We start from the raw sequence: 15,360 nt of genomic DNA, 5'->3' as shown, positions 1-15,360 counted from the left end.
TCTTCTAGGGGTTTTATGGTTTCAGGTCTTATTTTTAAGTCTTTAATCCATTTTGAGTTGATTTTGATATATGGAGAGAGGTATGGGCCTAGTTTCATTCTTCTACACATGGATGTACAGTTTTCTCAGCACTGTTTCTTGAAGAAAAGCAGTCTTTCTGGGTACTTTTGTCAAAGATCAGTTGGCTGGAAGTATGTAGGTTGATTTCCAGGTTTTCTAGTCTGTTCCATTGGTCTGAGTGTCTGTTTTTATGCCTGTACAGTGCTGTTTTGCTTACTACAGCTTTGTAGTATAATTTAAAATCAGGTAGTGTAATGCCTCTGACTTTATTATTATTGTTATTATTATTTTTTCTCAGGATTGCTTGGCTGTTTGGGTTCTTTTGTTGTTCCACATGAATGTTAGGAGTTTGTTTTTCTTTCTATTTCTGTGAAGAATGTCATTGGTATTTTGATGGGAATAACATTGAATCTGTAGATCACTTTGTGTAATCTGGAAATTTTCACAATGTTAATGCTTCCAATCAAATAGCAAGGAATGTCTTTCCATCTTTTTGTGTCCTCTTTAATTTTTTTCAGCAGTGATTTGTAGTTCTCATTGAGTGATCTTTCACCTCCTTGGTTAAACTGATTCCTAGATATTTCACTTTTTTTTTTGATGACTATTGTAAATGAGCTAGCTTTCTTGATTTCTTTTTCTTCTAGTTCATTGTTGGAGTATACAAATGCTACTGATTTTTGCATGTTGATTTTGTATCCTGCAACTTTACTGAAATTGTTTATCAGCTCTAAGAGTTTCTTTGTAGAGTCTTTAGGTTTTTCTGTATATAGGATCATGTCACCTGCAAAAAGGGACAATTTGACTTCATCTTTTCCAATCTGGATGCCTTTTATTTCTTCATCTTGCTTGATGGCTTTGACTAGTACTTCCGATACTATGTTAAATAGGAGTGGTAGGAATGGGCATCCTTGTCTTGTTCCTCTTCTTAAAGGAAAGGCTTTCAGATTTTCTCCATTCAGGATGATATTGGAGGTGGGTTTGTCATATATGGCTTTTATTGTGTTGAGATACTTTCCTTCTATACCTAATTTTCCAAGAGTCTTTGTCAGGAAGGGATGTTGAATTATGTAAAATGATTTTTCTGTGTCTATTGAGATAATCATATGATTTTTGTGTTCAATTTTGTTGATGTGGTGTATCGCATTTATTGACTTGCATATGTTGAACCATCCTTGCATCCTTCATCCTTCCTGGGATGAATCCCACTTGATCATGGTGTATAATATTTTTGATGTGTTGCTGTATTCTATTTGCTAATATTTTGTTGAGGATTTTTACATCTGTGTTCATCAAAAATATTGGCCTGTAGTTTCATTTTTTTGAAGTAACTTTGTTTAGTTTTTGTATCAGGGCGATGCTGGCCTCATTGTTTATATATCTGGGTGCTCTGGTCTTGGGTGCATATATATTTATTATTGTGTTTTCTTGCTGGGTAGATTCCTTTATCATTATATAATGGACCTCTTTGTCTCTATTTATGATTTTTGGTTTAAAGTCTATCTTATCTGATATAAGAATAGCTACTCCTACTTGTTTTTGGTTTCCATTTGTGTGGTATATCTTTTTCCATCCAGTCACTATTAGCTTGTTTGTGTCTTTACAGGTGTGGTGAGTCCCTTGTAGACAGCATATAGTTGGGTCTAGCATTTTATTCCAATCAGTCAGTTTGTGTCTTTTGAATAGGAAATTTAATCCATTTACATTTTGAGTTGTTATTGAATGATATTGTCTTACTCTTGGCATTTTATTGATTTTCATTGGATTTTTAAGATATCTTTTAAAAGTTCAATTATCTTTTGTTCATCATTTCTTTTTTATTGTTTGTCTTTGGTGTTTGTCTTTTTTTTTTTTGAGATGGTAAGATATAGTTTCTTCCTTTCCCATTTGCATCTTTGTTCTACCAGTGGGTGTTGTTCTTTCTTGTGTATTCATGGTTGTGATTATCTTTTTAGGGTTCCAGATACAGAACTCCCTTGAGAATTTCTTGTTGGGCTGGTTGTGTGGTGGTAAAATTCTAATTTTTCTTTGTCAGGAAATACACTATTTATCCTTCATTTATGAAGGATAGCCTTGCTGGGTATAGTATATTTGGATGACAGTTTTTTCTTTTCTTTTAGTATTTTGAAAATATTATCCTATTCTCTTCTGGCCTGTAGAGTTTCTGTTGAGAAGTCTGTTGTTTGATGGGGACTCCCTTATAGGTGACTTGACAGTTCTCTTGCTGTTTTAGGATTCTTTCTTTGTCTTTGAGTATTGCCAATTTGACTGTAATGTCTCAGAGAAGACCTTTTTGAATTGAATCTGTTTGGATATCTCTGAGCTCCCTAATCAGAAGGTCCATTTCTCTCTGTATATCTGGAAAGTTTTCCAGTATTATTTCATTGAATATATTTTCAATACCTTTTCCTTTGTTCTCCCTTTCTGGAACACCCATGATTTGGATGTTTGTGTGCTTAAGGCTGTCTGCTAGCTCTCTTAGATTTTCTTCATTTAAATTTTTTTCCCCTTTTTTTCTGTCCCCCTGGGTTATTTTGCTGAGACTGTCTTCATGGTCACAAATTCTTTCTTCTGCTTGCTCTAGCCTGCTGCCTAAGCTCTCTGTTGTTTTTTATTTAATTGAATGAATCATTAATTTCCAGGAATTCTGCCACATTCTTTTTTAAGGTATTAATCTCTGTAAATTTTCTTCTTCATATCCTGGATAGTTTTTCTTGTTTCATTGTGTCATCTAACTGAATCTTCTTCTATCTTATTGAGTTTCCTTAAGATTGTTGCTTCAATTCCTTTTCAGTCATTTTATGGTTTTCATGATCTATGGGGTCTGGTACTTGAGATTTATGTCATTCCTTTGGTGGTGTCATATTTTCTTTCATTTTTTTTCTTTCCTATTTGTAGTATCTTTATCTTGATGTCTGGTCATCTGGTAGGACAGTTGCTTCTTCTATTACTCTGGAGTTGGCTTTGAAGAGAGAGACTTCCTCCTGTCGATGTGTATTATATTGGCTATTGAGTAGAGTGTTTTAGTATTGGTTCCAGGTAGATGCAGTAGTGTAATTTCTCTGTGGGTACTTTGGCCATATTCAGTGTTAGAGTTGTGTGTGAGTGCCTCTGTGGTCTAGGCACTGGGGCACTAAGTGATTTCCTGATGAGGTTAGTGACGCTGTGTTGTGTCATCAAGAATGTGGGTGAACTCTCATGTTCTTGGGAGAAGTTCGTGGGTGCTCTGGATGGGCTTGTTGGCCTTCTGGCTAGTCTCTCACAACCCTGATAGGTGCACTAGGGCATACTGGAACTCCTTAATTTGAATGGGTGACCCTGGGTGGGGTTTCTCTTTTCTCTTTCCTATAGACAGAGGCTGCTCCTGGGTCCTTGCTTTTCCCAGTTGGGAGATGGGTTGGTGGTGATTGGACATTTTCTTCCTTACTCTATTTGGGTATCCTGAGTTTCTGCACTCCCTGGGGATTCCACGTGTGTCTCTCCCAGATCAAATCAGTTGCATGGGCTGTGCATGTACCTCCCACCCCCAGATGCACTACCATGGGGGCAGCATAATTCCCCCTGTGGGCTGGGCCACTGGGTCACAGGTCTGTGCTCACTCACCTCTTTCCCCAGCTCTGCTGGTGACCCTCTTGTGTCCATGCAGTTGAGTGGTCAGTGGGTGCCTCCTTGGTGGTGATGTACTACCATGGGGGCAGCATAATTCCCCCTGTGGGCTGGGCCACTGGGTCACAGGTCTGTGCTCACTCACCTCTTTCCCCCAGCTCTGCTGGTGACCCTCTTGTGTCCATGCAGTTGAGTGGTCAGTGGGTGCCTCCTTGGTGGTGATGGCTACTACTGTGGCAGTGGCTGCTGCTATGGCAGTAGGCTTCCCTTGTGGTGACTGTTGCAGCAGGCCTTTTGTGGTGGCGGTGGCTGTGGCAATGGCTGTGGTGGACTGCCTGCATGGTGGTGGTAGTTGCAGTAATTAATGTGTACGTCACCTCATGCATTTTTCATTTTTTTGTGGCAAAAACACTTAAAAGTCTCTCCTGTAGCTGTTAAGTAATATAGAAACCTTAATTGTTAACCATAGTACCCTACTGTGTGATAGATCACTGAACTTATTTCTCCTATTGAATTATAATTTTGGCCAACCTCTCCCTGTTCTCCCATCCTCCATCCCCTCCCCAGTCTCTCATAACCACTGTTCTACTCTCAGTCTTTATAATATCAACTTTTTATTTTTTTTTAGATTTCACATATGAATGAGATCATATGGTATTTGTCTTTCTATGCCTGGCTTACTTCACTTAATATTAATAACCTGCAAGTCCATCCATGTTGCCACTATTGACAAGATTTCATTCTTTTTTATGGGTGATTAACATTCCATTGTGTATATAAACCACATTTAAAAAAATCCATTCATTTGTTGTTGGACCCTTAGGTTGTTTCCATATCTTGGCTATTGTAAATTGTGCTGCAGTAAACATGGGAGTGCAGATATGTACATTTAAGTTTTTGAGGAACTGCCAAATGTTTTTTGAAAGCGACTGTGCCATTTTACATATACCTAGGTGTAAAATTGCTGGATCACATAACATTATGTTTCATATTTTGAGGAACAACCTAACTGTTTCCTAAAATGTGTGTACCATTTTACAATACCACCAGCAATGTATGAGGGTTCAAAATTTTCTGGTTTCTCATCAATATCTGCTATTGTCTCTCTTTTTTATTTTAGCCATCCTAGTGGGTCTGAAGTGATATCTTCAGATAATGTAGAGCATCTTTTCATGTGCTTATTGACTATCTTCTTTGGAGAAATGTGTATTCCAATCCTTTGCTTATTTAGAAGTTGGTCTATTTCTTTTTTCATTGTTGAGTTGTAAGAGTTCTTTACCTATTCTGGATAATGTCTCTTATGAGAGGTATGATTTATAAACTTTTCTTCCATACTGTGGGTTGTCTTTCATTCTCTTAATTGCATCCTCTGAAGCAGTTTTGGGATTTTTTTTTTGGTGGCTGGCCAGTACAGGGATCAAGGGATCAAACTCTGGACCTTGGTATTATTATATCAGCATTATGCTCTACCAAGTAAGCTAACCGTTCAGCCCCCTGATTTTGATTAAATCCTATTTGTTCATTTTTTTTCTTTGGGTGCTTATGCTTTTGGTGTCATATCTAAGAAACATATCTAGTCCAAGGTCACAATGATTTACTTCTATGTTTTATTCTAAGAGTTTTATAGTTTTAGCTCTTACATTTATGTCTATGATCCATTTTGAATTCATTTTTGTGTGTGATACGAGATAGGAGCCCAACTTCATTCTTTTGCAAGTGGATATCCAAAGTTGTTTCAGAAACATTTGTTAAAAAGATTATTCTTTCCCCATTGAATTGTCTTGACACCTTTGTTTAAAATAAATTGACCGTAACTATAAGGGTTTATTTCTGGACTCTCAATTCTACTTCATTTATCTATATGTCTATAGTTATGCAGTATGCTATGGGTTAAATTGTGCCCACCAAATGTTCATGTATTAATCCTACTGTAACAATGTTAAGGATGGGAAATCCTATTATGGTAATTGAAAGGTGGGGCCCTTAGAAGGTGGTTAGATTGTGAGGATAATTCTCCAGTGAATGGATTGATTCATTCATGTAGTAATAAGTTGATGGTTTAATAAGTGTTAATGAGGGTGGTTCTGTTGGCCTTTTTAAGAGAGCAAGTGAGCAGGTTACCTCTCTCGTGCTCAGCCATTTCACCCTGTGGTACCCTGTGTTGCTATAAGTCATCACCAGGAAAAGACCTTCACCAGATATGTTCCCTGGACTGTGGACTTCCTAGATTCTGAAACTGTAAGGAATAAATTTGTTTTCTTTATAATTTACCCAGTTTCAGGCATTCTGTTATAAACAACAGAAACAGACTAATACACAGTACCACACTGTCTCGATTACTGTAATTTCGTTGTAAGTTTGGAAATTGTCAAACTGCTTCTTAGACTTTAAACCACTCTTTCAGTTTCAACTACCCCCAATTCCAGAGTTATTTGAGCCTTTAGGGGATTCTGTAGAGTAAACTGAGTTGCTTCTTGGTCTTCATTGTTAGATTAAGTTTCAGCTCTCATGTCTACAGAGTCTTTGATCACTCTCTCATCTCCTTTCAAGCTTCTTTTTATTACTGTTGTTTTTCAATTTATGCTATTCTTGTATGCCTTAGAAAGAAAAGGAAATCCTTTATGTTGCTTTAATAGGGTTTCTGGAGGGAGCATAATTAGGTAAATCTTTAATATCTTAAATAAATATCTTAAACAAATGACTTTTAATACCTTTTTTTTTTCTGCTCCACATCCAAATGGGGACATTGTCCTATGGATTTTATCTCTTCATATCTCTGGCTATTTTCATTGCATCCTTGATGCTATTTCCTTAACCTAGATTGTCATCTCCTGCAAGACTATTTCAAATCCTAGGTGGTTTCTACCTTCAGTCTTGAAATTCTCTTCCAAGCTGTGTGCAAAGCCCACACTATGTCAGTCAAGGTTTGTCGTAATCTGAACACTGCCTTCCTCTTCAGCCTCATATCATTTGCCCCAAACCTATAAATACTTCATCATCATTGAGCCAAAACAATTCTCTGTATATTTTGTTATGTTGTTCCCTCTGCCTGGAATCATCTCCTTATTATTTCCTGTTCCCTTCTAATTGACAAACACAAACTCACTTTTGAAGATTCAGCTCAGACAACTCCTGGGAGCCTCTTCTGACTCCCCTAACGGACCATTAAACAGTGTCCCTTGTGCTCTTGATGTCTTCTGTAGAGAAGTTAATATATTTTGTTTCACTTATTTATTTGTGTGTATATTTCTTTCAGCCAGACTGTGATCTTCGTGAGGGTAGGCTCTGTATCTCATTCTTTTTTGTGTCCCTAGGATTAAGTTTCAGTGCCTAACACAAAGTGAGTACTTAACAAATCTTTGTTGAATTACACATCTTCCAAAACCCTGGTCTAGATGGAATAATCTGTGTATGGTCTGTGGAACCTACTTTTGTTAATGTATTTTCCCTTGTTGTGATACTCAAGAAGCTATACAGTGTAATGGTTGACAGCATGGACTTTGGAGCTATACTGCCTGAATTTAAATCCTGCCTTGAGTGCTCTTTGTGTGAACCTTTGGCAAGTTACCTAAACTCTCTGTGCCTCAGCATCACCATCTATAAAATAGAAACAATGGTGACTGCCTTATAAGTGTTGTTGTAATAATCACATTTTGACTTACAGAAGTGCATAGAAACTGCTTAGAATGGAAATTGGCAATACTGAGCACTCAATAATATTAGCTATTATTATTATTATAATTGCTTCAATCAACTTATTTAAACTTGCCTTTTCTATTAGTTGATCAGAGCTGATCTTTGGAGGAAATTCAAGCCAAACTGTATTTCAGGAATTAGATCCAGTAATGATTATGTTCTCCCAAGACCCCAGAAACAATTAAAATCCAGTCAATTTCAGTTCACTAGTCCTGTTCTGAAAAATGTTTATCTTTTTCTCTATATAGACAAGCAGTGCCAGCCCCATATTTTGTTTAATTTTTGAGTCAGACAATCACATTTTGTCAAGAGCTTTCCATTCTTCAGGAGATTGGTAATATTTTCCTGTGGCATGGGGAATTTTATGACTTTCTAAAGTTTGAATAGGAAGAATATCAATGGATTTATGCATGTCAAATTGGTGGATTTGATCTAGTCACAAGTGGAGAGAAAAAACTCAGTAGCCATCAAGAACATCAAAAGAATGATTGTTATATGGACATTTAATTTTTTAAGTTTGAATAGGAAGAATATCAATGGATTTATGCATGTCAAATTGGTGGATTTGATCTAGTTACAAGTGGAGAGAAAAAACTCAGTAGCCATCAAGAACATCAAAAGAATGATTGTTATATGGACATTTAATTTTTTAAAATTTCCCACTTAGTGAGGAAGAGTTCAGGGTTAGTGTCTGAGCTATATCCACATGTGGCTAAATCAAAGCCTCACATTTTCTTCGCAATGCAATTGCCTTAACATCATTCTTCGTATCACAGAGACATCGCAGGATCAGGAAGCAGTGCCTTTTATGAAAACCATCATGCATATGTGCACACACATACATTCATTCGTACAGATGCAATCATAACACATCAGGTCAGAAATAGCTTTTTAACAGAAAATGACTTAAGGTTTCAGCAGTACTGATCTTTCTTAAGTTATTTTCCTACTTTTGGAAAGAAAGCACAAAAGCTTTGAATTCACAGTTACTCAAAGAATGAGATTAACTTGCCAGTAGCAGGCTTAAGAGATCAGAGCTAACATCAGGGGTCAGATGTTTTCTGGAACAAATAACACCCTCTTATTTATTGTTCTCCACCACGCTCGCCCAGACGGCTACTTGACTTAAGAAACACATCGCACTATGAGCAGAGATAACCCAGGCTTCAGGTCTGTAATCTGACCGTGGCCATCGGCCACCAGAAATGAGTTTCTTTCTAATCAGCCTTTCATCAGCCCCCAGTCACTCATATAAACGAGCTCGGGGAGGGGAACATCAGCATTGCTCTTCAGCACCAGTGTTCTGGACAGAGCCCCAAGCAGGCTGCTGATCCCATTCAACTTTGTCTCTCGATCTCCGCCAGCGTTGCTACTACTCTCTAGCTCCCCCTGCTGCAGAGAAGGAAAATTACACCAGGATCCATGCAGCCGGCAATGATGATGTTTTCCAGTAAATACTGGGCAAGGAGAGGACTTTCCTTGGATTCAGCGGTGCCTGAAGAGCATCAGCTACTTGGCAGCTCAACAGTGAGTACTGAGTACCTGGCACTCTAGGGTATCGATTGTCTTATCTTCACCGTACGGACAGCTGGGGTAGAGTAAGACCACACACCTGAACCCCTCCTCCTTTATCATCTGTTCTACTCCACTTCTCTCCTGTCTCCCTCCAGTGTTCCTCTTCTCTCCATAAAGTAAAGCAGGTGTACTGATCACTGTGTGCTGAGCTTTCCGTCCTCAAAGTTTATAAGAAGAAAGTTAAGATGCTCCTGAACATTAAGAGTGAGAGGGTGTATGAACCAGTGTCTTTAAATCCACACACAAAAAATTAGTGTTTACAATTTTGAAAGTCCATGTGTGACGAGGAGGAATAGGAAGAAGAAATTAAATAGATTTTTATGGTTCTCACAAAGTCATTTTGTCTCCTACATCTTCTTCAGTCTACGAAGCCTGATTTTTAAACATAGAACTATTATTTTCTATTCTTGGCTAGAGGTACAGGTTAGTGGAATAAGAGAAAAATCAGATTCCTTTCAAAAGTTTTTTTGTGTTATTCATTACTCCATTTTTTTTCCAGTTTAATTGATGGATTGATGAAAGCAATACACATCTTGTTTCAGTATTTAAGATAGTTTTTATGTTTAAAATATTTACATGATAAAAAAGCAATATTTGCAGGATTTTAGATCCTGATTTGAGGTAATAGTCATGGGGTTTTATAAAAATGGTGGTGAAATAAAAATGTATTCAGGTTCCTTCTCACTAAAAATATTAAATGGTATGTCATTACTGCATATCAGAATTTATCAACCAATTCCAGTTCAGTCTATATCATAGAAAAATCTGTTTCAATATTGTAGCTCCAAATATGTGCCAGAGGGTCACATTCTACTGATATATGATCACTCTAAAAATGTTGAAAGTAAACATGGCAACTTTTGTAGAACTATTTAAACCAGTTTGCAAAAATGAGCTAAAAATGTAAATAGATTTTCTAACAATTAAATATCATGAGTATTGGGAGGAACTATATTACACTGAAGAATTTTGAAGTCATAATGAACTGATGGAAAGAAAACAAAGAAAACTCAGACTTATGGTTAAGGTAAGACCCTTTCATATAAAAAAATGCTGCTTAAATATATGAGATCTGTGTGTTATATGGCAAGGAGGAGGCACATGTTGAGCATACTAAAACGGTGGAGCTTTTAATCACTAAACATACTGTCAAAGGTCAATGACTACATAAACTTTCTCTCTCAAGTCACAAATAATAAAATATCCATTTCCATTATATATATGACTCTAGTGAGTGAAGCAATACTAATGTGTAAAAGTAAAACCAGTAGAGAAATCAGAGAAAGACTATGGCAAGTCACTGTTCAGTAGGTTCCATATCAAACATACATTTCTCAGTTTAATGAGGATGTAATAGATCAGTGTAATTGTATTATATCTTCATCTGCCTGGGAGATAGTTCCCTCTTTGCCCAACTCTGTATTTGTGTATAAAGAGCACAAAACAGATCATCATAATTTTGCATTGTCTGTCAAATGAAAGTTTCCAGCTTTTTTAATGCATTTCTTACTATGTGATCTGAGTTACTAGAATCCGTCATTTTTATTTTTAGCCAACAGTACTAATAATTGTTTAATCATGTATTACAGGATTTTGAATGGCTGATAATGTGCTAATCTCTTTCAGTTTCTCAGATTCTACTGTTTGCTCCTAATGATTGCCTAGGTAGTTTTCTTTATTACTTCCTTTCTTATTTTTTTACTTTTATTTGCAGCTGAATTTTAACAGCCACTTTTCAGATATCTTCTGACACAGATGGCCTTAGTTGAATATATTCCTCTGTGCTGAACTTCTGAAGGTAGATTCACAATGACAATTCACATTGACAGTGTGGATCTAATTGCAGAAAGTAAGGTTATCAATTTCTGGGCATGTCCTGACATATTTCAGAATGAAATGGATATTTTATTTTTAAGATTTAATAGAAACTAAAATTATTTTTCTCAAAAATATACATTTACTCTCATTTTTATTCTGTTTAGTAATTAATATAGTTTCATATAATCGAACTAAACTAGAAAGAAAGGCAGGAATTATTGAAATTTGATACTTTATGATGGTTGGATTTTTGTTCCTACTAGAGTGAAGCAAATCTGATTTCCCTTTAATTTCAACCACTAGATGATATCTTAGAGCACTGGAAAATAGTGTCCCCAGAGTAAGTTAGACCAATATTTATGATTGAAAGTTATGAGTGACGTGACAACTTCACCTTGAGTTTGTACGATTGGTGGGGCTTTCCGCATATGAATGGAATATTTTGGAAAAAAATCTAATTATGGAGGATTTTGGAATCTTTAATATTGTTTTGTGTGCTTTTACATTCTTGAAGCTAAATAAAGCTAACTCCGGCAAAAATGAAGGCAAGAGTGGCAACCAGGGAGGCAGCAAAAGTGAAACTGCTTCTGAAAGTGGCAAGACAGCAGTCATATTCTCCTTGAAAAATGAAGTCGGTGGATTGGTAAAAGCACTGAGGCTGTTTCAGGTGAATGTACAATATCATTACATAACTTTAAAAGTGACTGTGTGCCCGGTTACAAACCTGTTATCTGCTATGAAACATTACTGAATCAATTTCTGAATAATGTGTTAAAAGATTCAAAGGAACCAAACTTCACGAGGCTTTAAAGAGGAGATTGTTTGCCAAACAACGAGATAAGCAGATTCGCATGAACTATGATTTATTAATTCAGAGTTAGCCTATTAGGAACTCTGCAGACTGTTGCCAGATGAGAAATTCAGTAATTCAAAAATGTGAGCCTCACAACTGAAGATGCAAACACAAAAGGAGCCAAACAGGGTATCTTTAAATATCAAGAGGCTGCAGCTTGATTTCATTTGTTAAAATTTGAATCATGCATATGTCCTAAGCTCACATTTATTGCATAAATTGAGATAGATGAGTACAGGAGTTGGTATTCCCCTAAGCCTCATTGTTTCATGAATGTAACGTGTCTCTTTGTAAAGATGAGTTACTCTCCTTATATGTAAATTGTAGAGCTAGCTCTTCTCTTATTTTATAGAAATGCAGTAGCATCTTTCCAGGTCCAAATCCGTGATTTGAATCCTCAACAAAGAGCCTGAGTGGGGGTGAGGCTAGACAAGACCAGAAAAACTATTGCCTTCTTGCCAGTGTATACCTGATGGTTCCTCTACCTTTCAGCAAACACCCTCCCTGACAAATGCATTTTGTTTGTGGCATTGGCTGTTGATTAGAGCTGTAAGATAAGGAGTGTAGCTCTGCGTGGTGCCTTGGGCTGCTGGTGCAGTGGAAAGATAGCTGGAATTCGGTCGGGGATTCACACTTGTGTTAACCTGTCTGGCTAATCACTTGCTGTTTCCCAGGTTCATTTTTTTTTTCATTTGTAAAATAATAATTCCTAATGGGGTTGTTGGGACGAACTAATATGAATGAAAGTGCTTTGTAATGTGTACAGATATGAGGCATTATTATGATGCCTCTATGATGATCACAGAGATGAAATTAGCAGCCTGATTAGGAAAATATTTCCTTGTTTCCTTTTGACCTTGAAGAAAGGATCAGGTACCATAAACAGTGGTAATAGAAATCTGGGGTAATATTTTGCACGCAATTATGTCAACAGGGCTGTGTCCATACAGTGCCCAAAGGCAGGCCAATTCAATTAGATAGTTGAGTGAAGTGGAAACATTTCTGAAGAAGTTAGCAGCCCTGAGTTTTCACTCTGCCATCAGCTATTCATGGGTCCTGAGCTAAAGCACTTAAGCCCATCTAGACCTCAGTTCCCTTGTCTAAAAATATCTACTCTGATTCAACCAAAGGACATTAAAAGCCCAAAGTGACACAATGTATGTGAAGTCTCTTGAACCTTAAACAATATTAATTTTATTTTTATTATCAGCTAATTTATAAAATAAGGCTTTATTGTAAAGATTAATACAAACTGAAAGAGAACATTTAGTTTTCTGGTCACAGGACTATAGGAGTTTTTTTACATAGGAGAGGATGCTGGAAACTACCTATAGCCTGTTCCTATGCAGAAAATTCTGAGATCACCCAGGATTGTATCAAGAATAGTGCTGATAATCAGAGTGTACACTCTGGAGTAATGGGGAAGCATCTGCTTATTTGAGATTGGGTTGGGGAGGAAAGGAGAACTTAGTCTTCTATTAACTAAGGGGAAAGAAAGAATCATCACTGGGGAAAATTAACCCTGATTTTTAAGTATTAAATTCCTGTGCTTCCTCACACATCTTATTGTAGGGAGATTTTGACCTCTGAGATCCAGCACAGGGTGATCCAGTGGTTATCCTTGGATGAAGCTAGCCTGGAGGTTGTCAAAAGACAGCAATTACTACGTGGTCCTGTTTAGGGTGTATTTTATTTATTTACCTTTCTTTTGTCTCCTTATTTTACCGTAAGTTGTTTGTTTTCCTTTTGCTTTAGAGATCCTTTCTTTCCTGCTTTTCTTGTTCCCTTTTCTTTTCCTACAATGTGGGCTACAGTTTGGCCAGTGTTTTTCAAACTGCAGTTGTTTCATACCCCCTTCCCAATTTCTGCCTGCCATTTGTACTATTTACTTATTAAAGAGATTACTTTACTTATTTATTTACATTTCAATTTTATTTTGAAGATACTGGCAAATACAATTTGAGAAGTGTAAATAAAAACTCACCTGTGTTTTTATCATTGAAATTGTTTTATTTTATTTTATTTTATTTTTTGGTGGCTGGCCAGTACAGGGATCCAAACCCTTTGACTTTGGTGTTATAACATCGTGTTCTAACCGACTGAGCAACTGGCCAGCTAACTTTAGTTTATTTTAAAAGTAAATTTTATATCAGTATAAAAATCAGGGATTTGATTTTTAGTTATGTTTTTCAGAAACATAATAATATAAATCTGGGGATTGTATGTTAATATCATAAACAGATTTTTCCCCAAATAACCATGTGCTACCAGTGGGATGTGGACCACTCTGGAAAATGATGATGTTTATCATTATAATACATTTTATAGGACCCTTTATATATCTTAAATGCCCCCCCCCCTTTTTAATAAGACAGAACAACCTACACGAAGAGCTAGAAATATTTTCTCATTAATAGAGATGATGGTTGGAAACATTACCACGTTTTCATCCAAGAAAAGGCAGATTGTCTTTTCCTCTTTTGTGGGCACTTAGCACTTTAAGAGTTGCTTAAGAGTTGTGCAAGAAATTCTGCTTAGGAGTTGAATGAGAACAGGTGGTGGCATCTCTTTAATTGTGCCCTGAAGGTGATTTAGAGAGGATGCTTATGTCTCCACAGGAAAAACATGTCAACATGGTTCATATCGAATCCAGGAAATCCCGTCGAAGCAGCTCTGAGGTTGAAATCTTCGTGGACTGTGAGTGTGGCAAAACAGAATTCAATGAGCTCATTCAGTTGCTGAAATTTCAAACCACAATTGTGACGCTGAATCCGCCGGAGAACATTTGGACACAGGAGGAAGGCAAGGGCAGTTTTAGCTTGTTGGGTGATTTTCGAAATCTGACAAATGTTGCCAAGGGGAAAATGCAATCTGTGAGCTAATATTTTTGAACCTGCACTGTGTTTTCAACAGAGCTAGAGGATGCACCCTGGTTCCCCCGGAAGATCTCTGAGTTAGACAAATGCTCTCACAGAGTTCTCATGTATGGTTCTGAGCTTGATGCCGACCACCCAGTAAGTGTTCAGTAAAATCCATTTCACACACTCTTCCAGCTCTGCCCATATGCCAGGCACTGTGCTGTACTGCTTTATCATAGAGCAACTTATTATTTATTCCCCATAACTCAGAGCAGACTTTTTAATGATTAAGCTTCCCCGTGTACGTGTGTTTGCTGGCTGGAAGCAGGTTAGAAGGATGGCATTTTCATGTAGCATTTATTTTTAAAAGGGTTGGATAGAGGAGGATATTCTAAACCTTAGAGAATATTTCTGTGGAATTAGACAGCCTGAAATATACTTGCAGATGGTGACCCTTGGAAAAACGATGAACTGAAATTGATCACACTTTTGGGAAACTAGGGAGGACTAGGCATTATGGTGCACAGTGAGAGAATAAAATTCTACTTGCTATTTTTCTTGACCAGAGGTAGTTAGGAGTAGAGTAATGTGGTTGACTTCAGTCTCAATGGAAAGGCAGAGGATTTTAGAATAAGGCTGTGATGGAAGATGTATCTTTTCCCACATCTACCCTGAATCTATCTACCACCATTCTCTCTGCTATGCCAATAAAAATGACCACCTTTAAAGAAATATGATGCCCAGATAAGCATTTCCCATTATTCTCCCCCAACTCCCTTTACATCAGTTTTTATTTAACACAAGAAACCTGGAACTTCTTTATGGTCAGAATAAAGTACAGTTAATACAGCCATTCATTGCAGGCACTTCCCCCCCCCCCCCCCCCCCCCCCCCCCC

At 37.1% G+C, this 15,360-nt stretch overlaps 1 protein-coding gene across 1 annotated transcript in view; it reads left to right on the top strand.

The window, feature by feature from the left end:
• The first annotated feature begins 8,639 nt into the window (after positions 1 to 8,639).
• Positions 8,640 to 15,360, top strand: part of TPH2 (tryptophan hydroxylase 2) — a 100,916-nt gene continuing 94,195 nt past the window's right edge. The window contains exons 1-4 of the mRNA XM_008584080.1: positions 8,640 to 8,886; positions 11,267 to 11,419; positions 14,224 to 14,407; positions 14,519 to 14,619. Coding sequence (XP_008582302.1) covers positions 8,782 to 8,886; positions 11,267 to 11,419; positions 14,224 to 14,407; positions 14,519 to 14,619 — 543 coding nt within the window. The 5' untranslated portion in view covers positions 8,640 to 8,781. The remainder of the gene's footprint in view (positions 8,887 to 11,266; positions 11,420 to 14,223; positions 14,408 to 14,518; positions 14,620 to 15,360) is intronic.

This window comes from Galeopterus variegatus, unplaced genomic scaffold (genome assembly GCF_000696425.1).
Source record: "Galeopterus variegatus unplaced genomic scaffold, G_variegatus-3.0.2 Scaffold3143, whole genome shotgun sequence".
Classification (NCBI taxonomy): Eukaryota; Metazoa; Chordata; class Mammalia; order Dermoptera; family Cynocephalidae; genus Galeopterus; species Galeopterus variegatus.
The sequence above is the reverse complement of the archived record's forward strand: the minus strand, read 5'-3'. Positions and strand labels throughout refer to the sequence as shown.